The following is a 26,831-nucleotide window of genomic DNA, read 5'->3' as shown; positions in this document are numbered from 1 at the left end:
GATCTTTAAATGTAACCAATGAATTGCAAAATTCATTTCAAAAGCAAAATTTCCAAGCCAGTAATTTCAAGCAGGAGTCTCCCGCCAGGCAGGAGACTGGACGCTTTTTCCTGCGAGGCAAGCTCTTGGATTCCGGCCTTTGGAAGCCCCCGAGGCCCCGCCCCTCAGTTCTCTCGGCCCCTCCTCTTTGCGCACACCTCCTACGTGGCTGGCGTCGGACGCCGAGCCGAAGAGCGGAAATGACGTGCAGCGGCCGCCGGACGTGTCGTTGGTGTGTTGCGCGACGGCCCTGAGAGGAAAGCGGGACCTGACCGTGGAGCTGGGCCTGAGCCCGGAAAGCCATCGCAATGTCGATCGAAATCGAGTCGTCGGAGTAAGTCTTGCAGTAGCGGGTATTCGCGGACTGGCGGGGACTGGAGGTGAAGGGTATGAGTTGAGGATGGTCAGGAGGGGTCGTCCGAGAGGCCAGAGAGTGGTACGATTTTCCTTGCCCACAAAGCTGCTACTTGCATCTGACTGCATCGGAGGCGGGCCCGCAACTCTCAGACGTGAAGCGCAAAACCCCGCGGGACGCCGCGCGGGGGGAGGGAAGGAAACACCTTAAAGACTCCAGTTCTAGCCCTCGCTCTGTGACTCTACGTAAATGACGGACTCCAATCTAACTATGTGTACAAGGGGGCGGGGGGGGGGCGGGCGAGGATGGACTCTAAGCCTTCCTTCTCTTTCTGCCCGCCTTAAGCAGAGAATTCCTTTTCCTCCTCTCTGTTTACACGGCCCCTCTGCTTTCCTCTGCCCGGCACTTGTTTTGTCTGTCCGCCCACCCACTAACCTGAGTAGGCACCTCTTGTACTTATAGTCCCAGTACCGGGCATACGGTAGAGGCTCACTTGCCTATCTCTATCACTCTCTATCTGGTGCTGAACTTTGGCTAGTCTGTGAACTATGTGTAGCCACAGAGGGGAGACAGAATCTGGAGAATGCTTAGGGATGGATGGGAATTAATGAGTGATTAAAGAAACTCTTTTGTGGACTTCTCCAGAACTGCACCTTCCGTCCTGTCCTTGCCAACACTCGATAATTAAGTCAGCAGACATAACGTTCGTGTCCTTGGTGTAAGGAGGGGAGAGGACATGCCCTGAAGACGTGTCATAGGAGGAAAGGAGGTTTATTCATTCAACACATATTAAAGCCTGTGTGCCACTTGCTGTTCCAGACGTAGGGCACCCAGAAGTGAACAAAACAGAGAAACAGCAAACAAAAATAATAAGTAAAATATGAAGTGTAACAGATGGTAGTAGTGCAGCAGAGAAAAAAAGGCAAAGAAAGGTGACACGGAGTGCTGGAGATTAAGATAACCAGGTCAGGGCAAGAGTTGAATGGACTGCATGTTTTGGTGCGTGGATGATAGCGGACACTGATCATTTTCCAGCCCTAGCACCCTGGCTGTAGCAGCAGTGGTTGCTGCGTGTTTTTACTATCAGTAATAGCTATTACTTACTAAGCACTTTCTTCACTAGGCACTCTATAAGTGATATAGTCAATGCTTTCAGCAACCCCACAGGGTAGATTTTTTTTTTTAAACAGGTGAGGAAATCACCTCAGAGGTGTTAACTGATTTTCCCAGCTAGTAAGTGACAGCTCTGATTGAAATCTGAGACTATTTCTAAAACTTCTAGTGATTTATGTATTACATTGAGTTGGACGGTAGGGGCTTTGATCTTGGCTATGTTGAGTATGAAGTATTTGGGTGAGGGACTCATTTTGGGACTGCAAAATGGAGGTCAACGTAACTGTGCTGAGGAGGATAATATGGTACCAGAGTAGCAGGGACCTGAGCCTGGGGCACCTCTAAAGGGGACACGAGAGAGAGCTGACAGTAATAGTAGTCAGCTCCGTTTTCCAGGAATTTTTCTGTCAGGGATGTATTTTCAAGAGCCAGGCCGCCAGATTTGAATCCTCATTTTTCCACTTGGTCAAATCTTCGTCTGTAAAATGGTGATAATAATAAAACCTACCTGATAGGGTCGGTTTGAGGAGTAAATGAATTAATCTGTCTAAAATGATTAGAACAGCATCAGTATGTAGCAAATATAAACATTGGTTATTGTTTTATGATTATTCTCCTCTGGGGAAAGGAATTCAGAAATTCCTGTCTGAAATTCTTCCCAGCCAAGATGTCTGGTCCTCAGTACTAGTGTGGTCCAATAGAAATGTAAGCCACATATGTACTTTTAAATTTTTCGGTAACCACATTTTAAAAAAGCAAAACAAAATAGGTGAAATCAGTTTAATAACATATTTTTATCTAATCCAGTATATATAATATTATTATTTCAACATGTAGTCAATATAAAATTATTAATGAGAAAGTTTACATTTCTTTTTGGTACTAAGTCTTCGATACCTGGTGTGTATGTTACACTAACAGTACATCTCAATTTGCTCAGATTTGTAGGAAATTCTTGATGTGTTTAGATTTCATAAAATTTACAGTTGAAAAAGTAGATTCCTTTAGGTGAAGGGAAGGACAACACTCAATACATGGAAGGTCAGCTCAGTTGGACTGGACCAAAAGCAAAGAAGTTTCCGGGATAAAATGAATGCTTCAAAGGTCAGCGGAGCAAGGGCGGGGGTTTGGGGACCATGGTTTAAGGGGCCTTCTAAGTCAATTGGCAAAATAATTCTATTATGAAAACATTCTGCATCCCACTTTGAAATGTGGCGTCTGGGGTCTTAAATGCTAACAAGCGGCCATCTAAGATGCATCAATTGGTCTCAACCCACCTGGATCAAAGGCGAATGAAGAACACCAAGGTCACACAACAACTAAGAGCCCAAGAGGCAGAAAGGACCACATGAACCAGAGACCTACATCATCCTGAGACCAGAAGAACTAGTTGGTGTCCGGCCACAATCGATGACTGCCCTAACAGGGAGCACAACAGAGAACCCCTGAGGGAGCAGGAGATCAGTGGGATGCAGACCCCAAATTCTCATAAAAAGACCAGACTTAATGGTCTGACTGAGACTAGAGGAATCCCGGCAGTCATGGTCCCCAAACCTTCTGTTGGCACAGGACAGGAACCATCCCCGAAGACAACTCATCAGACATGAAAGGGACTGGACAGTGGGTAGGAGAGAGATGCTGATGAAGAGTGAGCTAATTATATTAAGTGGTCACTTGAGACTGTGTTGGCATCTCCTGTCTGGAGGGGGGATGGGAGGATAGAGGGAGTTGGAAGCTGGCAAAATTGTCATGAAAGGAGAGACTGGAAGGGCTGACTCATTAGGGGGAGAGCAAGTGGGAGTACGGAGTAAGATGTATATAAACTTATATGTGACAGTCTGACTTGATTTGTAAACCTTCACTTGAAGCTCAATAAAAGTTAATAAAAAAAAAAAGTAGATTCTTATACCCAAGTTGTTCCAAACATATTTGAAGGTTTTTCACTACTGAGTCAAACATTGGTTTTCAAAATTAAATTTCAAATAAGTAAAGTTAAAAACATAGTCCCTCAATCGCTCTAGCCGTATTTCAGGTGTTCAGTAGCCACTTATGGCAGGTGGCTGCCATATTCGCCAGTGCAGCTTTATGCCAACAGCCTTTATACAAGCCACAATAAAGCTCGTGCCCTGAGCAGAGGTACTATATGCTTGGTTTCTTTGCAGATAGATGGGTGGGAGCAGAGAGGAAGGAAAACAGTGTATCACAGTGTCCTTCAGTGAACATGTACAGTCTGTGTGAACCCATTCTTCGCAAGAATCCCTGTTATTTAGTCCAAGGTCAAGAAGTTTTAACTATAATTAGTTTTCTGTCATATGTTGAAAATGTTGCTTATTCTCCCAGTATTTGGAAATTGTCCTTGGGAAACTGAATCCACAGTGTTCTTATTTCATTTGTCCTGCAAGTTTGGTGATAAAGGCAGTGAGGAGGTGTTATTTTGGCAAATGAGGAAGCATCGTTTTTTGTTTTGTTTTTATGGTACAGCTCTACTTACTTGTGTTCAACAAATTCCCTTTAAGAAAGTTTCAATTCCCACTTTTTTTTTTTTTTGGTTGTCATCTAAAAAATTGATTGAATTATACTGTAATAGGTCATTTTGTGTCAGTGACTAGGCCGAGTTTAAAATACCTCACCAAAATGTATAACAGTATAATTGTAAGAATTAATAAAGTGGGCATAATAAAAAAGACCCCTGACCTAGGAAGTAAGAAAGCCACCTTGGTATCAGCTCTCCTTCTAGCTGGTTGTAAGACGTTGGGCAAATTATTTTCCCTCTCTGAACCCCAGTTCTCCCATCTCTGAGATGGGAGAAGAACTGGATGATCCCAAGGTCCCTTTAACTCAGATTTGGTGATTATTGTAAAGTTTTGCTCACATGAAAAAGAAATGACAAGTAGGTGGTGAAAGGAGAATGACTAGTAGGGAAAAATAATTTAGGATGGGCTTTATTTTGTGGCCTCTTTGGTGAGTGAGGATCCCTGAGCTGTCTAACTTGCTTTTTTCTTTCAGTGTGATCCGTCTCATCATGCAATACCTGAAGGAGAACAGCTTACATCGGGCGTTAGCCACGTTGCAGGAGGAAACTACGGTGTCTTTGAATACTGTGGACAGTATTGAGAGTTTTGTGGCGGACATTAATAGTGGCCATTGGGATACTGTTTTACAGGCTATACAGTCCCTGAAATTGCCAGACAAAACCCTTATTGACCTCTATGAACAGGTAAGAGTGGTGGTGATTCCGATCCCTTGGGTTGGCTTACCGTGGACCCACCGTCTAGGAAGCATCAGTGAGGATTCCTTACAGAGCTGTATGACTGGAATAGCCTCTCTTAATTATCTAGTGCTGCTAGCAGAAATACCACAAGTGAATGGCTTTAACAAACAGAAATTTATTCTTTCACAGTCTCAGAGACTAGAAGTCCCAATTCAGGGCATTAGCTCCCAGGGAAGACTTTCTGTCAGTTCTGGGGGAAGATCCTTGTCATCAGTCTTCTTGCCTAGGAGCTTCTCAGCACAGGGACCCCAGGCCCAAAGGACACAATCTGCTCCCAGCGCTTCTTTCTTGGTGGCATGACGTCCCTCTCCTCTCTGCCTCACTCTTTTATATTTCAAAAGAGATTGACTCAAGATACAACCTAATCCTGTAGATTGAGTCCTGCCTTATTAACATAACTGCCTCTAATCCCACCTCATTAACATCATAGAGGTTAAGATTTACAACACATAGGATATAAATGGTAGACAACCACACTATACTGGGAGTCACAGCCTAGCCAGATTGATACACATTTTTGGGGGACACAATTCAGTCCACAACTCAGCCATTAAAATTCACTTTGTCAAAAAATTAAACTGGACTATAAAACATAAAATAATACTCACGAAGACTGTGCTTTTTAGTTCAAGTAGATATACGAGACTAATTGGGCAGCCCCTGTCTAGAGGCGGGATGAGGAGGCAGAAGGGGGTAGGAGCTGGTTGAAAGGACATGGGAAACCTGGGGTGGAAATGGGGAGTGTGCTGTCACGTTACAGGGATTGCAAACCAGGATCGCGTAACAATATGTGTATAAATTTTTGTATGAGAAACTAACTTGAGCTGTAAACTTTCACCTAAAGCAGTTTTTTTTTTTAAATCTTTTTAAGGCTTTATTAAAAAAAAATTAATAGTTTGAATCAATAGTGTTGATTTTTATAGCACATATACTCCTTCAAAGCTCTGCAAAACTTTATGATGGTGAAATTAAGACTTGTACTCTTCTGTTAGTTGTTAGCTGCCATTGAAATGGTTCCAACTCATAGCAACTCTGTATACAACAGACCAAAACACTGCCTGGTCCTGCGCCATCCTCACAGTCATTGTCATGCTTGAGCCAATTGTTGCAGCCACTGTGTCAGTCTGTCTTGTTGAGGTCCTCGTCTTGTTCGCTAACCCTCTGCTTTGTCTTCTATACAAGTCTTTATAACTATGGGCTTTATCCTTTAATTGGCCTTTTTTTTCCTCACTAGGTATCTGTTTTCCTATGCCAAAAGGTATAGTCTTTTTAATTTTTATTGTGCTTTAAGTGAAAGTTCACAAATCAAGTCAGTCTCTTGTACAAAAACCTATATACATCCTGCCCTACACCCCCAGCTGCTCTCCCCCCAATAAGACAGCACACTCCTTCTCTCCACTCTCTATTTTCGTGTCCATTTGGCCAGCTTCTGACCCCCTCTGCCTCCTCATATTTCCTCCAGACAGGAGCTGCCCACATAGTCTCATGTGTCTACTTGATCCAAGAAGCTCGCTCCTCACAAGTATCATTTTCTATCCCATAATCCAGTCCAATCCCTGTCTGAAGAGCTGGCTTTGGGAATGGTTCCTGTCCTGGGCTAACAGAAGGTCTGGAGACCATGACCTCCAGGGACCTTCTGGTCTCAGTCAGACCATTAAGTCTGGTCTTTTTACGAGAATTTGAAGTCTGCATCCCACTGTTCTCCTGCTCCCTCGGGTTCTTTGTTGTGACAGAGCACAATTAAAAAATTTTTCTTTTCTTTTTTTTTTTATTTTATCAAGTCTTGGATGCTGCTTTGTTTTTTTTTCCCTCTCTTCTTGGAAAAGTCAAGACTTTTCCCAAATTGAAATTGTTTCTTAAGTGATGGTTAAATGAGCAAAATGGGCTTTTTGGAAATAAGAATTTAGTGTTGTTTGAAGTAAAAATAGGGAAGTTGTTCTATTTCTTTAACAACATAAGTTCAGTAATTCTCCAAAGGAAATTTCAGTAACTGGAGAAAGGTCTCTCAGGAACCCATGGAGATAGTCCCATCTTCAGTTTTCTTTAGCATGTGTGTTCTGAACAAGGGGCCTGAGAGGACGGGAGGTTGGTAGGTTAAAGACGAAGGACGGTTATTATTTTCAGGGATAAAAAGAAATGAGCTGTCAAGCCACAAAAAGACATGGAGGAACCTTAAATGCATGTTGCTAAGTGATAGAAGCCAGTCTGGAAAAGCTACATACTGTGTGATTCCAACTATATGACATTCTGGAAAAGGCAAAACTATAAAGACAGTAAAAAGTTCAGTGCTTGCCAGAGGGTCAGAGGAAGAAGGGGAAGAATGAATAAGTGAAGCAAAGGGCACTTTGAGGGCAGTGAAACTATTCTGTATGATACTGTGGTGGTGGATATGTGACATTATGCTTTGTCAAATCCCATTGAACTCTACAACCCAAAGAGTGAGCCCTAGTGTAAACTATGGACTTCAGTTAATCATCTGTCCATATTGATTCATCACTTATAACAAATGCACAACGGAAATGTAACATATTAACAACAGGAGAAACAGTGGCAGTGCAGAGAAGGGTGTATGGGAACTTTCTGTACTTCCTGGGTAATTTTCTGAAAACCTAAAACTGCCCTAAATTATAAAGTTTTTTTTTTTTTTTTTAAAGAAGGATGGAGGTTGAAGTTCTGAAGAAATTATTACCAATAATTACTTCAGTTGCCCACCTGAAATTTCTAGTAAAAAGAAGGGGCATCTCCCAGTATTGGAAATCTCTTTGGCAGGCTGTATCTCCATCAAAAATTGTGTTGAAAAGAAATATGAGAGAATATGTTGAAATAGCCATTTTCGTTCAACAGGTTGTTCTAGAATTGATAGAGCTCCGTGAATTGGGTGCTGCCAGGTCACTTCTGAGACAGACTGACCCTATGATCATGTTGAAACAAACACAGCCAGAGCGGTATATTCATCTGGAGAACCTCTTGGCCAGGTCTTACTTTGATCCTCGTGAGGTATGACTGTAGTAATGAAAAGAAACTGTTGTTCACTTTGAAAATATGCAATAATATGATCTTTTAACCTTTTTATTGGATATTTGTTATGAGTTTGATTTAATTTTTGGCAGTATTTTCTGTCCAGATATGTTGGCTGAGATTCGCATATGTTAGAATAATCTTGTTCAGTTTCTGAGTGTTCGAGGATCTTCCTTCCCATACACTCTCCATTTTAGAGTGTCGTGTATTTGCTTCGTAAAGAAGCAGAAAATTTTATTCTGATACCATTTCCACATCTGCCCAGGTGCTTTTCTCTGGCCCTGAAGTGTTGCCTGATTGCTGGTATGTTCACTGCATTGGTGTCCCTTGCCTCTGACATTTGTAGCTTTCTCTCAGCTCTTCAGGTCCCTAGAAGTTCACGCTTATGGTTCTTAGCTGACCATGCTGACTGGTAGCACATGGTGGCTGGTAGTCTTTTCTTCTTCCCACACCTTACTATATGTGTAGTTTCGTTCTTTCCTACCCAGCCCTCCTTTCACTAGGGGATTATGTAAATAGGATGAAGAAGAATTTAATAGGCACTGGATAATGGAAAGTTAAACTCACAGAAACCATGAGGATAAAGGAAAGGAGTTTAGATTACTAGGATAGGATTTGAGTTGGAAGTGTGCAGAACTTCTGGGCTGGGAGTGATTTAACTGAAATTACCAAGGAATATAATAGAAACCTTGGCTCTGCAGATTTTTCAAGAACAGGAAAACAACTCTGACTTTGACATGGTTTACCTGGACTCTTTTCAGAAGTAGTAGCATAGATTGACCTTCCGACTCATGCTTTTGATACATAAGCTGGCAGATTTGGAACATCTGCTTTTAAAAGTGTTTTTTTTTTTTTTTTTTTTTTAAATAGCTTTATTGAGGTATAATTGACATACAATAAACTGCATGTATTTAATGTGTTCACTTGGATAAGTTTTGACACATGTATACACTTGTGAAACCATCACCACAATTAAGATACCAAACGTATCCAAAAAGTGATATTTTAATTAATCTTTCTAACTGGGTAATTTCTATTCATATTTTCCTCTTGGAGTGTTTCTGCTTCCTTGTGTTTGTTTGTTTAAATAAGCATAGTCATATCTTGCAGCTGCCTCATGGAAATAACGTTTTCTCCTCTCGTTTTCAGGCATACCCAGATGGGAGTAGCAAAGAGAAGAGAAGAGCAGCAATTGCCCAGGCGTTAGCTGGGGAAGTCAGTGTGGTCCCTCCATCTCGTCTCATGGCATTGCTGGGACAGGTAATTAAATGCTGGTGGAGCTAAAATTATCCTGAACTCCCCATACTATTTCCTTTATATTAATTGTATATATGAGTGAAATAAATCAGACATCCTAAGAATTGGACCTGCTTGTCTTATACCAAGAGCTGTATACTGTGCTACCCACCCTTTCTCCTGAAAGAGGCAACATAACTTAGTGGTTAATAGCAGAAGCTTTAGAATGGTTAGAATAAGGGTGACCATAGAATTTATTATCCAATATGGGATACTTTTGAGGTTGAAAGGGGGAACTATTGATCATTATGTCAGGATACCAGGTGCAAGTGAGAGCTGTCCCGGGCACATTAGAGCTATTGCGAGAGAGCCTAGTTTTCTCACTTATCAGCTATGTGGCAAATGATGTCACTGGTTAGCATACCGATTTGCTCTTAATCTTTCTGTTCTCATCATGGCTTCTCACCTACACCCTGAGCTCTACCTGGTTTTCCAGAGCCCAAGACCTCAATCTTTCCAGGAAATAAACCACTTGATTTCTTTTTAGGATGGGGCGAGGCAGTCACCTGATGCGTAGGGTTTGGGAGAGCTAATTGCTTCTTATATAGACTATTAACCATCGCCCCTGTTTTCAGCCTCATGCCGTATCTTCTTCAGGGATATATGGTGCCTCGAATTCTTGAGCCTTATTGGAGTTTGGCCAGGTAGTTTGGCTTGCGTCTTGTGGATTGACAGTCTTAGATAATTAGGTTTCAGTTTTCTCTGTTCTTGGCTACCACTGACTGGCCCATTCTCTCTTCAGCCTGTTATATGGCTTACTTATACTGTCTTGTTTTATCATTTCAGCAGCTCCAGGATTTAGGCTTTTTCACTGGGTGAAATTGGGGGTTAGAGTTACACAGTTGGCAAATGGTCTAGCACAGGACCATCTGTCTCCAAAGTCTATGATTTTTCCATTCCCCACAGTGCAGTCTTACATATTGTTGCAGTTGCAACATTTTTGGGAAGGAACCCTTTTGCCAAAACAATTTGGCAGTGTGTATCCGGAGTTTTTCATGATCTTGTTTAGATTCAGCAATTCCCCTTCTAGGAATGTAGTCTAAGGGGAAAAATCCCCAGATCCACCAAACAGAGAGGTTCACTGCAGCATTATTTGGATGAGTGAAAAATTGGAAGTAGTGTAAATGTCCGCCATATATGGATTAGGTAGACTACAAAACATCCACTAGATCGGATATATTTTATAGCCATTAAGATGATTCATAGCATGATCCGATGAAAGGTGAAAAAAAGAGAACATAAAGTTTTACATATAGTGTAATTAAAATTGTGTTAATTAAACACCTGTATAAGTTGCAGGGGAGGCTACATGGTAGTTCAGAAAAAACTGTCAACAGTGGCTGTGTTTGTGTGTTGGAACTACAGGCGATACCTGTTTTCCAAATTTTGTTTCTAATAGAAAAGCCACAACTGTAAGAAAATCAGTGTGGGACAGATCAACTCACTGGCTCTCAGTTGGCTCCCTTCCCACCCTGAGGTCAGCCTTGTCTCTAGGACTCACAGATTATGCTGAGTCTGGATGATCAGCGGTGTTTGGGGGCCTGAATGACTCGGTTTTCTTTGAACTTCATTCTTTGCAGGCTTGGCTTTGTTTGAGCAATTAGGATCAGCCCTTAAAAGCACCTGGGTGGATTGCAGTATTATTTCTTTTCTCACAGGCACTGAAATGGCAGCAGCACCAGGGATTGCTTCCTCCTGGCATGACCATAGATTTGTTCCGAGGCAAAGCAGCTGTCAAAGATGTAGAAGAAGAAAAGTTTCCTACGCAGCTGAGTAGGCATATTAAGGTAGGATTCTTAGATACTAAGGTGGTCAGTAAGCATTTGTTGAGCAATTTTCATGTGGTCAGCCAGGCGCTGTGCCAGGAGCTTAGCTAAGCAGACCTCACTAGGTCTGGAAGATCATTCGAGGTTGCTCCTGGTGTCCACTAGGGTACTGCTGGGGCCTGGCAGTGGTATACCTCAGACCTGTTACCAACTGTAATCATACACCTGACATTTAACTCATTCCCAAGGAGCCTGCATTTGGATTTAGCCTGGGACTGACTGTGAACTTTGTATATATTTGTCCTATTCAACATTTGAGTGTTTGCCTACTACATGTCAGGCAAAGTCTCAGATATGGAATAGGAAGTGGATTTATCCTCTTCTAGCTGGTTCTGGTGGTTCTTTTTTTTTTAAATATCTGAGCCTTTCTAGGAAAAAGCATAATGAGATAATCGCTGCATTTCCAGAATTAGAACCATGTTTTCACTTCATCTTCTCTCTGGGTTTGTGCTCTAATTGAATGAATGGATTTTAAAATAATTTTATATTCCTCAACTCTTTGGCTTTGGTTTAGTGTTTTGAATTTGTCTCTTCCAGAGACAAATTTCTAACTTGCATATAAAGATACTTTCTAGGAGTACCTTTATCTACCCTGGCTGAAGCCTTGAAACAAATAGTAGAAGCCCATTATAATTATGCTTTTGGGCCAAATTTTCTGTTATAAACACTCTCCTTTTTTGGCATTTAAAATGAATTCACAGTAGATCTTTTCCCTGTTCTTCCCATATATCTGATGTTCTGTAGTTTTCATCTTTTATTGGGAGCAGCATTGCTGGTAAATGCTCAGTATGCGTTTACCGGGTATGAAACAGTCTATCAGCTTTCATTAGTTGTTTCAGAATTAGGCAGCCACACACTACGATTAGGTTAAATGAAAATCATGAAAAGAAATGGTAATGGAAAACTTGTTTATAAAATAGTGTAGGAAGAACATACATTAATTTAGAAAGAATTCTTTTTTCCCCTAGATGCACAACAGGAACATACTAGATCGTATTAGGTTGAGTGTGAAAGCCACGCTCACAGTAGCAGGTTCTAACAAAAACTGAAGGTCTGAGCTAACAGGAGTATTTGTTCTGAATTCTATATTAAAATAGTATTTTCCCTTCCTTTGGAACTATTAATTCCACATTCAGAAAACCATTTTCAACTGAGAGCCTAGACATAATAAAACTGGTTAGAGAAAATACACCCATCATTTCCCTGTGTCCAGGTACAGAAACTCCCCTCCAATACACATTGATATGGGACCAGCCATGACTGTTACTTTTTGCTAGGGTAGGGCTTGTCACAAGGTTAAAATGAGAATTGTTCTAAGGCCACTAGATAAAATGCATCTATTTCATTGTTTCATTTGAAACAGTTTGGTCAGAAATCACATGTGGAGTGTGCTCGATTTTCTCCAGATGGTCAGTATCTAGTCACTGGGTCTGTTGATGGATTCATTGAAGTGTGGAACTTTACGACTGGAAAAATCAGGAAGGTAAAGTATTTTAAATATGTTAGCTTCCCTAGTGGGAGAATTACTGACTTTGCATTACTTATTCTGTCTCTAAGTCAGATGAGTTGAGGAAGGGTCTGTCTGTAATAAACATGTATTACTTTCGTAATTTAAAAAATCCATTTATTTTTAATTAAACTATTAGTGATTAAGGGAGGAATTTTATTATTATTTTTACAGTTTAAATTGAGTTTATATTTTGAGTGGGTAATATGTACAGTTGATACAACATTTAAAATATAGAAAAAGTTACTCAGTGGCCTTGCTCCAGCTGTTGTCTGTCAGCCAGTCAGTTCCCTTCCTGAGCCCATCCATGGTTACCAGTTTCTTATGTAACCTTCCTGGAATATTCTCTGTTTATGCAAGCAATTACTTAATATATACCCTTTTTGAAATCTATTTTTTTATGCAGATGGTAGTATACTATGTACCTTGTTCTTTTTCTCCCTTTATCTTGAAGATCATTGCTGTATTATATTCCGATACATGTATTTAACCACTATTTAAGATTGTTTCCATTCTAAGCTGATTATAGTACTGATTGTGTTTTTCTTAGTATGGGTGAAATTGAACATTTTTTTATGTATGAAAAGCCACCACTATTTCCTGTTTTGTGAAGCCCGTTCATATCCTGCGCCCATTTTTCTGTTAGGTTTGTTGCCCTGTTTCTTACTGTTTCGTAGAAGCTCTTTATATTTTGAGGAAGTCAGTCAGAGTTTTGCAATGTGAATTGCAAATATTTTTTCCATTTTGACCTTTTTGGCTTTGCTTATGATTTTGCTTTACAGAGTTAAAATTTTTTTTTTTTTGTATTATCAGGTTTATCCACCTATCCTCCCCTGGTTTCTTCTAGTACTTCTTTGGTTTCATTTTACGTTGAGTTTTTTTATCCATCTGGAATTTGTTTAGGAGGATAAAATTGATATAAATCCAACTTAACTTTCTTCTCAAAAATCTGTTCATTGGCTATCTTTGGTCCACTGATTTAAAATGTAATCTTTATCATAGAGTGCTCAATTCCACACCCTGCACAGTAGATTTATGAATGATGTTCACTTTCTGCTTTATATATTTCTATAGAACTTGCTTTTTTTTTCTTAACATGAAGCAATATCAGTTTATAATCAGAAAGAAATGCTAAAGATATTTTCATTTAAACAATAATGGATGATAAAAGGAACATCACAAATAAATAGATGGTTTTAGGAAAAGTAGCTGACAATTTGGGAAAACCGTTAGTTGACTTTCTCATCTCATACCTCTGAGTAAATAAATTCAGATTTATTAAAGAGCCATGTAGAAAATATGGAGCTATAGGGAAATGTTGCCTAGGAAAGATGGAAAGAAATAAGCCAAATTGAAATTAAATAAGAATCAGCAAAAGATCTAGGGTACTATGTTTGCATTTTTTACAATATTAATTTGAATATTATGAAATTATTTATCCCATCATTATCAGTTGTTTATTAGGAACCATGCCTGCATGGTTTATAGTTTGTAGATTTATAGTTTGTAGAGCCCATTATCCTGTTTTTAGTGAGTTTGTGGAGACCTGGGACAACTGGGGCCTTGGCTTTATTTATTTTGATAACCGCTCACCATCATTTATTTCCTTTAGGATCTTAAGTACCAGGCCCAGGACAACTTTATGATGATGGATGATGCAGTCCTCTGCATGTGTTTCAGCAGAGACACAGAAATGTTAGCGACTGGGGCCCAAGATGGAAAAATCAAGGTATGCTGTAGTGACACAGACTCCTGTCTGTGAACATTCGGACTGCTCCTGTCTGGTGAGGTGGTGTCCTGCACATGCTGCTCTGCACAGGAATAGCTGCTGTTGGTTGAGCACCGACTTCATGCTAAACACTTTGTTTTTTCTTGTTTAATCGTAATGATAACTGCCTGGGGAAGTCCGGTAGCTTGTTGTGAGGTCACAACTTGTTGAAGTTGGTAAGTGATAGACCTGCTGTACCACCCTGCCTCGCCTTATGTGAGGTACCTTATTTTCTTAGGGTATGGGCTATAGCTGTTTAGGTGTGATTTGTATTTAATTGCTGGTAAAACACCCTGGGCTAGATAGAATACAGAAATGATCTCTGCTAAGTGAACTTTGAATCTAAATTTGGGTTTTAATAATTTACAAGGAAAAAAGTTTAAGTTTCAAAGGATTCAGTTATTGTACTATGGGAAGCATACATATATTCAGCTATTAGCATGCATTTTTTTAATGTTTGAGTACATTAGTGAACATTGCATCTTGCTTGGCTCTGTGAACTATAGTGGACACTGTTCACAAGTTTTTACTCTTTTTTTTCAATAAAGGTGTGGAAGATTCAGAGTGGACAGTGTTTAAGGAGATTTGAAAGGGCACACAGTAAAGGTGTCACCTGTCTAAGCTTTTCTAAGGATAGTAGTCAGATCCTGAGTGCCTCTTTTGACCAGACAATTAGGTAAGTAAGAATCCCAAAACTCCCATCACTTGGGTATGCTACGATGAGGCCCAGGAAGAGGTACTAGTGATTGGATATGCCTTCCCCAGGGCAGTGTGATGTGGAAGGGAAGGGTGTGTAAGACCTCATTTCCCTGGTCAGGGCACAGCTGAGGCTGTGCTATCCATTTGTTTGAGTTTCTACCCAAAGGGTGGTCTCTGACCCACCTATATGAAAATTCCCTAGAGGCCCTGCCTGAAATACATATCCCTGGGACCCAGCTGAGACCTCCTGATCCTGAATCTCTTATTAACTAAATTTTTTAGAGGCCTGTCCTCGAACACAAGCTTGTAGTATTACTGGCATATTTTCTTCCAGCCTCTTTTTGTGCAAAAATTTTGGTTTTGATTTTGTCTGATTGTTTGACATAATGGAAAATGTATTGCATACACAATTGCATAGCCTTCTTTCTTCACTTACTGTTACAACATGAGCTTCTATAATTCATCTAAAATACATTCAACATTTGGTCCCAGCCGTAATATATAGAATATTAATTGTTCTTTTAATTTGCTTTTTATTTGTGATAGAATTCATGGCTTAAAATCTGGTAAAACTCTGAAGGAATTTCGTGGCCATTCCTCGTTTGTTAATGAAGCAACATTTACACAAGATGGACATTATATTATTAGTGCATCCTCTGATGGCACTGTAAAGGTTAAGTATTTGATGCTGGTTTATTTTGGGGTGTCTCTTCCATCTTTGTCCTTTGATGAGTTATCAGTGGTGACATTTGTGGTGGAGAAAACTTCTTTATTAGCTATTTATGCCATAAATGAGGTGAGTCTGAGACACGCCTGTGGGTAACCCCTATTGTCGTAAGGACCTCAAATCTCAAGCCTAAAAAGTCCAAACAGACTTTATCATGTGTAGGAAAAAAGAGTGTGGAATCCTAAACTTAAGTCATTTCCAATTCACAGATAAGCACAGTGATTAAAATCTGCCGTGCTGTAGGTAGATAGCAGGGTCCATCCCCTAAGAGATTCACAGAGAGCCAAATAGCTCTCTGTTTTGTTGCACAACCTCACAATCCTAACAGCATTTATAGAGGGGGAGGAGAGGTGCAGAGTAGAACTAAGTCTTAGGTACTTTCTGGCCTCAACTCTCAGCTGAGAGTGATGGATCTCAGGTAGCTTAAAAGTTCAGTTATTTGAAGAGAGGGTCTCATTTCCTACAAAAGGTAGGAGAAACCAAAGTAGAAAATTGCTAGAAATGTTTGAGACATTGCATTTACATACTGGACTTGCTTCTTTTAAGTTGCCCTTATGTGAGTGCCTTTTGGCAAAAGACCTCAACATTTTAACACAAGCTCCTAAAGTCAGAGCCCCCTCCGCAAGTGCTTCTTCTGGGTATCAAACCAGAACCCGAAGGCGGGAGATGTGCTGTCCTGCAGGAAGGATGGGGAAACACATGGGGCTTTAGTAGTTTAGTCATGGGATTTGCCCTCTTTGTGCTGTATGTATGGGCCTCATACCCTGTAAATGTCCTTGGGAGTTGGTTTGTCTAGGTCTCTCTGTTTTGTTGCCTTTTCCCTTGGTTCTGCAGTGTGAGTAAAGCATCTCACTGACCTTTTAGACAGAAAACACCAGAAGCCTTGTTACACCTGATCCCTGAAATAGTCATTTCTCTCCCAGGCAGCTGGGCTTCAGAGAGGAGACTGAGGTGGATGAGATAGTGTTTATTAAGAAAATAAATACTAGGGCTAGTGGGTCAACTGTTTCCTCCTATCTTATAGGTATTAAACGTCTGTTTTATGCTTTGCTCTGTTGAAGACACAGGGAACATACAGCATAGTCCATGCCTTGGAGGCTTTTATACCTCCTTAAGTGAGTGATGTCCCTGCAATATATGGCCATCTCTTCTTTAAGCACATCTCACATTTCAGTAACTGTGATAGCTGATTCATAACCACTTCATTACAGCCCAGAACGGCAAGGTGAAAGGCATTAGGGTGGAGAACTGTTACCAGAAGGAGAGGTTGGACTGGGAAAAGTAATACAAGTGGCCGAGAGTGGCTTCTACTTCAGGGATTCTCATGTGTGTGCTAACGTCGTGACCTCTGTTCAGTGGCTTTCAGTACAGGCTGCACATGGGAATCATCTGTGAAGCCTTTTAAAAATACACCTTCCTGTGCCCTACCCCAGTCCTGCCAAATCAGAATCTCAGGACAGGGTTCCAAGCATGTGAATCTAAAAAACTCTCATTCGATTTTTTTTCTTCCTAAGAGAGATATTTTACATTTTATTGTGGTAAAATATATATAACAAAATTTTTTACATTTTAACCCTTTTTAAGTGTACAATTCAGTGACATTAATTAGATTCACTGTATTGTGCCACCATCATCACTATTTCCAAATTTATTTTCATCACCCCAGACAAACTCAGTACCCCTTAAGCAATAACTCCCCATCTCCTTCTCCCTCCAGTCCCGGGCAACCCCTAATAGACTTTGGTCTCTGCATTTGCCTGTTCTAGATATTTCATATAAGTGGGATTATATATTTATCCCTTTGCGTCTGGCTTCTTTCACCCAGCATAATGTTTTCAAAGTTGATCTGTGACGCGGCATGTATCAGAATTTCATTTCTCTTTATGGCTGAATAATACTCCATTGTATGAATAATACCACGTTTTGTTTATTTGTTCATCTGTTGATGGACAGATTTGTTGTTTCTGCCTTTTGGCTATTGTGAATAACGCATCAGTGAGGATTGTTGTACAAGTACCTGCGTCCCTACTTTTAAAATCTTTTGGGTATATACCTAGAAGTGGAATGGCTGGGTCATAAGGTAATTATGTGTTTAAATTTTTGAGGAACTGCTAGAAGTGTTACCCACAATAGCTGCACCATTTTACATTTCCACCAGCTATGCAGGAGGGTTCCAGTTTCTCCACACCCTCACTAACACATGTTTTCTGTTTTTCAGATAATAGCCATCTTAATGGGTATGAAGTACCTCATTTGATTTTTTTTTTTTTAATAATTTTTATTGTGCTTTAAGTGAAAGTTTACAAACCAAGTCAGTCTCTCACACAAAAACCCATATACACCTTGCTACACACTCCCAACTACTCTCCCCCTAATGAGACAGCCCACCCTCTCCCCCTACTCTCTCTTTTCATGTCCATTTTGCCAGCTTCTAACCCCCTCCACCCTCTCATCTCCCTTCCAGGCAGGAGATGCCAACATAGTCTAAAGTGTCCACCTGATCCAAGAAGCTCACTCCTCACCAGCATCCCTCTCCAACCCATTTTCCAGTCCTATCCATGTCAGCCTCATTTGATTTTGGTGTTCAGGCAGGGATAGCTTTCTGGTTGTATATGACAGTAGCAGTGTTGACACATAGCAAATTTTAAAGATAGGTAGCTCTGTGAGCCCAGAAAAAAATTGCAAGAAAAGCTGATAGATTTAAAAGGCCTTTATGACTTAGCTTTGGGACTTTAGTTTACATCAGTTAATCAGCAGATAGATGAGTGGTTACTGGGTATTTGACTGGACTTACAAACCAGTAAGCTTTTTTCCTCTCAGTTTTACTCTTCTTTTTAGTATCCTAATTTTCAGTCTTTTAAACCTTAAAACTTTAGAAATGCTTATACCAAAGAAATGTTTATGCCTTAAATTTCTGTGTGGTAGATTTGGAACATGAAGACCACAGAATGTTCGAATACCTTTAAGTCCCTGGGCAGCACTGCAGGGACAGACATCACTGTCAACAGTGTCATCCTGCTTCCTAAAAACCCAGAGCACTTTGTGGTGTGCAACAGATCAAACACGGTGGTCATCATGAACATGCAGGGGCAGGTGAGTGCTCAGAAAGTATTTTTGCGCAGGTTCTGTGGGCTGTTTCCAAATCATCCTATCCTGGTCCTGGCCTCTCAGCACGAGGCACTAACCAAATAGAGTTTCACCACTCCATATACACTGCACTTGTTTTTCAGACACTTACTTAAACTGTAGTTCTACAAAGCATTTCTTTGGTGTCTCAGAAGTTATCTCCTTTCATCAGAGTGTTTGTATATTATGTTCTTTCTTTTGTGTCCTTTGAATAAAATGAGGCTCTGATCCGTCTTTAAGCCTCTTTCAGAACCGCAGTGAAGATGATCAGGTAGCCATCCCTGTCTGTAGGGAGATGTAGTGTGGTGGGGATTACCAAATCGGGACATCTAGCTACTGTGATCTAATGTAGAACATTTATGGGGAAGGGCAACAGTGTCCTCATGATGTTATTTAATCAAGAATCAGGACATCTGCATGGTTCCCAAAGAACCTCACTTTTGTGGACTGTGAGGTAGCACGGGGGGCATTAGCAGCTTCAAGATTGAGTTTCAAGCCCTGAGTCCTGTGTTGTGATGCTATTGACATGTTGGCCTAGGCGCATGTCATACTCAGCTTAACGTATGATGATTTTAATGCCCTATAGAATAGAGCAAGAGCAAGCAAGTTTTTGGAGCGAAGTTCAATCCTGTGTGGGAGCGTATCTTACTCTGTTAGAAAGAGGAAGCTGGGGAGCACAAGCCCACAAACCTCTGAGAGCCAGTAATATTTAATTAAGAAAATTGTATATGTGGTGGTAAATGTGCTTCAGGGGAATATGGCTCACTCAGTAGACTAAGGAGCAGGATTGGTGACTTGGAACATGTGGATTCTAAACTTTTGTCTGCCACTGATTTTAGATAGCTCTCTGTTGAATATTTCCCAGGTAAGAGGATTTAGCATGTGATAAATGGAATTGGAGATCTAATTATAAATGACAATAAAGCAGAGTATGAAGTAACAGTGTGAAAATGTCCCTTTAAAATGATACACGAGGCTGAGCTGCTGCTAATGAGGATGTTTTGTTTTTTTCCCTGGCGTGTGGTATTACCTAGATTGTTAGAAGCTTCAGCTCTGGTAAAAGAGAAGGTGGTGACTTTGTTTGCTGTGCCCTCTCTCCGCGTGGTGAGTGGATCTACTGTGTGGGCGAGGACTTCGTGCTCTACTGTTTCAGCACAGTGACTGGTAAACTGGAGAGAACTTTGACAGTGAGTATTACTGATGTAAGGTCGTCTGAAGAAACTGTGTTAGTGCGTGTGTCTTTCTGAACTCTGAAGTACACACCTTTTCCAGACTGACTGGAGGCATTTTATCACTAAATAAAATAAAGGACCTGTAAGTATTTTCCTTGTCAGGAACAGGCATCCGTCAGGAAGCCCTCAGCTTCAAGAGTATAGGATGGGTATAATAGAGCAGAGAATAGGAAGGGAACTTCCCTATCTCCATTAGCCAGCTGGATTAGCCAGATCTTCCCCATGGGGATTGGAGAGTGACAGAGGAAGCTAGTTCTCACCATGTCCTTTTGAGGACAAATTATTTATATATTACCCTATCAAATTGATTGTGGTCTGTTAAAAACTTGCAGTTCTGTGTTTTGAGAGTCAGTGCAAGGGGAGTCTATCTATTAGTATTAACACCAACAATTCTCAGATCCCAGGGGCTTAACACAATAAAAATTTATTTCTTAACATGTCACAACATGATGTGAGTCGGGTAGCCCTCCTTCATCGCTTAGCTGTGCCATTTGTAATATGTGGCATCTCAGATCTCAGGAAGAGAAAAGGTAGCTGGAAGGGTATACTGTTTTAAAGACCCACATCTGGAAGATACATTATTTTGTTCTTCATTCTGTTGGTCAGAATTCAGTCACCTGGCTACAACCCCAAATGTAGTAGTCTTCTGTGGTTCAGGAAAAAATGGTATGGTGTATATATAACAAGTCCTATACATGCCTGTGTCAGAAAATAATCTCTTTGCTGGAATTATTCTTGAGTGAACTTTGACACAACTGCCCTGTGAAGCCTCAGGTACAGATTGAAGATCAGGGCAAAACAAGATGAGATAGGAATGTTCTCTAGCTCAGGGGCCTGGAAGACACAGATTTACTGAACTGGAGGAGTCATTTGTTGTCAACCACTGTTTTAGAATTTTACAGAATGGTATTAACGAGTAGGATTAGCTATAGTGCAGAAATGATTTGGGACAAAGCATTGTTATTTACATATTATGAAAAACAGAACAAAAAAAAAAATGCTCTGTGTATGTTCGTTTAACCCCTTGATGCCTCCCCGTTTTCTTGTTTTCCTCAAGCTTTGGGTGAGGCCATCTTGGGCACGATTGTTTCAGTGAGAAGTGGAAACTTACCTCCTTCTTTCCTACTACTTAGCTCGTGGAGCCTCTTCAGGGTGATTGTTATAGACCAGTACACCCTAACCCTGTGCTTCCCTGTTCCAGGTTCATGAGAAGGATGTGATTGGCATTGCCCATCACCCTCATCAGAACCTGATTGCTACCTACAGTGAAGATGGACTCCTAAAACTCTGGAAACCCTAAGGCAACTTTTCTTTTTAAACTAGCTTGGGAGCATGCACGTCAACGAAGACATTCACGTGTGTTGCTCTTTTTTTTCTAGCTTTCCTAAGGAGACAAAGTGAGTTAGGCCACACACAGAATAATTTTGTGAAAGTTCATTTAAGTAGCAATTACCTTTTTTTTTTTTTTAATGTATTTTTACGGCATTAGTTTGCTTCTGAATGGGGCAATTACATAATGTTTTCAATAATCCTTTACCTGGAGAGTGAAATATTGGTATTTCTAGAAAGAAATTCTACTCTTTTGATTATTGGAAATGCTGATTAAATTGTACCTCTCCCAGTAGAACTTGTAAATAAGGAACTATCCCGTGTTCACTAGCTGTTTTCTGTTCATTTTTTTTTTTTAAGATGTTAATAAACTTTCCACCTGTCTGGAGGTGTTGTTTTTAATATGTGCTTATCCATTTAACTGATTTACTTAAAGTGGCGGTGGCAGTACTATTATCCCTGAATCTCAAGTACAGCAGGAAGGCATTTCCTGAGATAGTAGACTGATATGTAGAAAGGTCAGGTGATACGTAAGATCTCATTTCACTGCCCTCTCAGCCTTCCACTCATTCTTCTCAGCTGTGCCTTTTCAGCTGTTCTGGCCAGCTTTCGGAGTAGTACTGGTTTCAGCATCCATTCTGAGAATTTAAAGTTTTGACATTATCCTTTTGTACGTGAAGGAAGATTTGGCAATGAAGTGTACTGTTGTCCTGAAGAGTAATTAGAAAAGGACCTGAGACTTAGCGAGTCTTGTTTGCAGTGTGCATCATCAGTTAGCTAAAGGAAAAAACTTAAAACCCTGTGATACCCTTGAATATATTTTGCACATGGGTATCTGTTTCATGTCTAGGTGACCTTGGGTTTGGCAGTGAGTAAAATTCAACATTAAAAGCATGATCCATGAAAGCAGAAATTGTCAAGTTGGGTGTTCATTAAAATTAGAAACTGCTCTATGAAAACCAAGGGAATGAAAAGACAAGCCTCAGATTCAGAGAAACTATTTGCAAAACACACAGATCAGATCAAAGACTTTATGCAGAATATACAAAGCACTCTTAAAATTCAGCAATAAGAAAAACAATCCAATCAAAAAGTGGGCAAAACTCTTCAGACAGGAATTAGACTGGACAGTGAGATAGAAAATGATGCTGGTGAAGAATGAGCTTCTTGGACCAAGTAGACACTTGAGACTATGTTGGCATCTCCTGTCTGGAGGGGAGATGAGAGGGCAGAGGTCAGAAGCTGGTGGAATGGACACGAAAACAGAGAGTGGAGGGTAAGAGTGGGCTGTTTCATTAGGGAGAGAGCAATTAGGAGTATATAGCAAGGTGCATATAAATTTTCGTATGAGAAACTGCTAGCAAGGTGCATATAAATTTTTGTATGAGAAACTGACGATTTGTAAACTTTCACTTAGAGCACAATAAAAATTTTTTAAAAATGTGCCGTAATCTTACGAAAAAAAAAAAATGGTCTGAAAAAAAAAAAGTGGGCGAAAGATTTGAACAGATACCTCACCAAAGAAGATACACAGATGGTATATAAACATGAAAAGATGCTTAGCATTTGTCATTAGGGAATTGCAAATTAAAATGCAACAATGAGATATCAATGGCATCTATCGTTAGCTGCTGTTGAGTTGGCCCCCAATTTATGGCGACCCCATGCGCCACCGAACGAAGCACTGCTTGCCCTGTGCCATCCCCATGATGGCTGTGGATCAGATCAGTGTGATCTGTAGGGTTTTCATTGGCTGATTTCTGGAAGTTGATCACCAGGCCTTTCTTCTTAATCCATCTTAGTCTGGAAGTTACTCTGAAACTTGTCTGTCGTCATGGCAACATGCAAGCCTTTTAGAATGGCTAAAATCCAAAACAGCGACAGCACCAAGTGCTGGTGAGGACATAGAGCAACAGAACTCCCGTCCATTGCTGGTGGGGATGCGCAACGGTACAGCCACTTCGGAAGAGTGTGGCAGTTTCTTAAAAAGCTAAGCATAGTGTCACCATATGATCTAGCAGTCGTGTTCCAAGGTATTTACTCAAGTGAGTGGAAAACTTACGTCCACTCAGAAACCGGTGCAGGAATGTTTATAGCAGCTTTATTCATAACTGCTAAAATTTAGAAGCAACCAAGATATTCAGTAGGTGAATGGATAAACAAATTGGTATATCCATACAGTGGAATATTACTCAGCAATAAAAATAAATGAGCTCTCACACTAGGAAAAGACATGGAAGACCCTTAAATGCATATTGCTGAGTGAAAGAAGCTAGCCCCCAAAAGTTATGTAGTGTGATGACAGCATTCTGGAAAAGGCAAAACTACAAAGACAGTGAAAACTTCAAAGGTCGCTGGGGGTAAGGGAAGGGTGAATAGGTGGAGCACAGAGTATTTGGGGCAGTGAAATCTTATGTATGATACTTCGATAGTGGATATATTGCATGCATTTATCAAAACAACTGTACAACACCAAGAGTGAGCCCTAATGTCCACTATGGACCAGTTAATGTATCAATGTTGGTTCATCAATTGTAACAAGTGTATCACACATGCAAGATGCTAATAGTTACGTGGGAGCTCTTATTTCTATGTAAACCTAAAACTGTCTTAAAGTGTTAATTTTTAAAAGTGTGCTAAGAAAAAAGCTTGTGCTTTTTTGCTAATGGGAGGAGGGTCACTTAATAAGCCCCACAGGGTTAGGAAAGGCTTCCTGGAGGTGACTGTAAAAGGACCAGCAGGAGCTGGTGGTAGTTTTGGCACTGTTGAGTAAGCAGAGAGAACCTTACTAGGAGCAGTGTGGCACAACAGCAAGGTATGTGCTGGGCAAATACGGCAGTGTAGGAAGAGGCCAGGGGAAGGGGCCTTGATTTTAATCCTCTAGCTATGGGTGGGTGCCCTTACATATATTTTTCTTTGTAACAAAGTGATATACTGGGTATACCAAGAAAACAGAGATGAAAATTAATCTCCTGCCTCTACCAGGTAAATCTTTCCACTTTCTTCATTAAAGAGCTACGGCTGCTAACCAAAAGGTCAGCGGTTCGAATGCAGCTGCTCCTTGGAAACCCTGTGGGGCAGTTCTACTGTCCTGTAGGGACTGTGAGTCAATCGACTCCGCGGGAATGAATTTTTTTTTTTTTAAACTGAAAACAGCGTTTGTTATTTCAAGTTTTGTTAAAAAATGCGAACATGCTCTTATCATTACTCTGCTTAGATTTTCTTCTAAAACCCATGTGGCCATCGCTCCAATAGTGAAGACAGGGAGCCCTTTGTTAAGCAGGAGCGCGTGTCCATCCACGAGGGTACTAAGGCCAGCGGGATCACCGGCCGCCCGGCTCTCCCCGCCGGGCTAGCGGCGAGCGGGAGCTGAGGCAGGTGGCCGGCCGCGCATGCGCGAGGTGCCGCGCACCCCCGGCGAGTCCCTACCTACTCCCGGTGCGCCTTTGCTCCAAGTCGGGGCAAGGCCAAGCAGCGCAGGAACTGGAACCTGGACAAGGGAAGCCCTACACAGGCTTCGGTGAGCGCGCTGAGCACCCGCCGGAGCCAACTGCCAAAGGCTGGAGACATCTGGTAGCACCATGGGATTTTCACTTCACAGGTTTGGCAGTCAGATGGTGCTGGTCTCTTAACCAATGCCCGAGATAGTGGTGAAGTATATGAGGGTTGGATGCTGTTGAATCGGTTGGCGGTACTCTTTGAAGGTTCTGTATTAGGTCATCCCAATATTTATCATTTTTCTCTGCCTCTCTGAATCTTGCCGTCACTCAAACTTTAGGTTTGGGCAGAGGCAAAGAAACCATGGATTATTTCTCCACATTCTGTTAAAAACGTTTATCTACACTGGCTACAGGCAGTGAGATGAGAATTGAATTACAGGACAGGACCTGGATTCCAGGCTTTGCTGTCAAGTTTCTTTTTACTTGGGCTAGAACCAGTTGTTGCCAGCTGCGAAGTGATTTCAACTCAGGGTGACTGCATGTGTGTCAAGGTAGAACTGTGTCCCATTCAGTGAAATCAATGTCTGATTTTTTCAGATTGCTAGCCTCTTCTGATATCACTGTTTCATTAGTGGCAGAGCTCGGAGCTCTTAACTGTTTATGCCACCCAAGGTAGAACAATGGTTCTCAAAGCATCATGGGGAACTTGTGTGAAATGCAAACTCAAGTCCCACGCCAGGCCTACATAATTAAAAACTGGTGGTGTGGTCCAGCAAACACGCTCAAATTTGAGAAACACTTGATCACTTGAACCCACTACAAAGTAGGTGTTTTGTGTCTCACAAGGTTGCTACAATAATCAAATTGTGTTAAAGGTGCCAAGACTTCAGAAACCCTGGGAATGGCATTTCTGTATTGCTGCAGCTTGCTAGCATGCTCATTCACTGCACTTTGAGAGCTTTATGATTCCTTTTCCCATGTTATTTCAAAAAAGAAATTGCCATCAAGTGTTCATCTAAGCTCTTCCTGGTCTGAACTTGTTGCAATAGCTAGGGCTGGCTGCCATTATTTGACCTTCCACAAGTGCTCTTAAAGTGGCATTACCCTGTCCCAGGTGGCTTTCAACATTGGTTGCACATTAAGAATTGTCCCGACGCTTAGGCCACACTAGCTCAATTACATCAAAATCCCTGGAGTGTAGGATTCAGTCAGTATTTGTTAAAGCTTCCCAGGTCATTCCCATTGTAGCCAAGGCTGGGAACCAGTACCATATGCAGACTTATGAAGCTAATTTCATATACAGGAAAAGTGTTCCAAGATCACCCTCGTAAGACATTATCTACTTCTATTCCGACTGTGTACGTCTGAATGAATGGGCAGGGGAGGGGAAGCATCACAGAGAAAGCATTAATCACTGCTGTGGTGAGGAACTATATGTATACTTATGTGAGCAATGACCTTGGTTGTCTTCAGAGACTTAAGACACGTATCGTATATAGTCATGTGTTGCTTAACATCCAGGACATGTTCTGTGAAACAGGATGTTATGTGATTTGGATGTTGTATAAACACCTTTGTCTGTGGGGTACTGGCTTGGGCAGCTCCTGTTGCAGATCCCTCAGGTAAGCACTTACTTGGCTAGTACCACCCGGTGGCCACAGCCCTGGGAAGGTCATGGTGGGGACGCAGGGGGGTTATCAGTGACCTAGGACCCCTGCCCTAGCTGGGCCCCACTATGCCTGCTGACCCTTTGGGAGCAGGATTGGGTGCCCACTCCTCCAAGCAGCCACAAGCCAGACCACAGACACATATGCAGTTGGATGTTACCTGAAGGGATGTTATGTGGCACATGACTGTATATACAGACTACACAGATGAATCTGTCAGTTTCTGCTTCTCTAATTAGAAAAATTAACTGTTTTTAAAGTGTCCTTACAATTTTTATATTGTAATTTTTCAAAGCTCTTTAAATGTATCACAATACATACTCATTGCAACTTTTAGAACCTGTATGTAAGCTCAGTTAAAATTAAAATCTGTCACATGTATGATTTTGAATACTTTGATGAGTCAGTGTTGCTGTCT

General features: G+C 41.1%; 1 protein-coding gene across 1 annotated transcript; it reads left to right on the top strand.

Moving 5' to 3' along the window:
- The first annotated feature begins 254 nt into the window (after window positions 1–254).
- On the top strand, window positions 255–21,708 carry SMU1 (SMU1 DNA replication regulator and spliceosomal factor). Its single transcript, XM_049897056.1, has 12 exons — window positions 255–373; window positions 4,514–4,724; window positions 7,623–7,775; window positions 8,946–9,056; window positions 10,751–10,879; window positions 12,282–12,401; window positions 14,038–14,154; window positions 14,742–14,869; window positions 15,439–15,565; window positions 18,545–18,712; window positions 19,780–19,932; window positions 21,179–21,708. Exons 1-12 carry the CDS (start codon window positions 348–350, stop codon window positions 21,275–21,277), a joined length of 1,542 nt encoding a protein of 513 aa, XP_049753013.1. The 5' UTR covers window positions 255–347; the 3' UTR covers window positions 21,278–21,708.
- The last annotated feature ends 5,123 nt before the right edge of the window (window positions 21,709–26,831 follow it).

This window comes from Elephas maximus, chromosome 9 (genome assembly GCF_024166365.1).
Source record: "Elephas maximus indicus isolate mEleMax1 chromosome 9, mEleMax1 primary haplotype, whole genome shotgun sequence".
In the NCBI taxonomy this organism is placed as follows: domain Eukaryota; kingdom Metazoa; phylum Chordata; class Mammalia; order Proboscidea; family Elephantidae; genus Elephas; species Elephas maximus.
Note: the sequence above shows the minus strand (reverse complement) of the source record. Positions and strands in the feature narration are given on the sequence as shown.

Coding starts and splice junctions, on each gene's coding strand:
- SMU1 (XM_049897056.1), top strand. CDS start 348: ATGTCGATCGAAATCGAGTCGTCGGA. Junction 12,402..14,037: donor CGACTGGAAAAATCAGGAAG/GTAAAGTATTTT, acceptor TATTTCCTTTAG/GATCTTAAGTACCAGGCCCA. Junction 18,713..19,779: donor TCATGAACATGCAGGGGCAG/GTGAGTGCTCAG, acceptor GGTATTACCTAG/ATTGTTAGAAGCTTCAGCTC.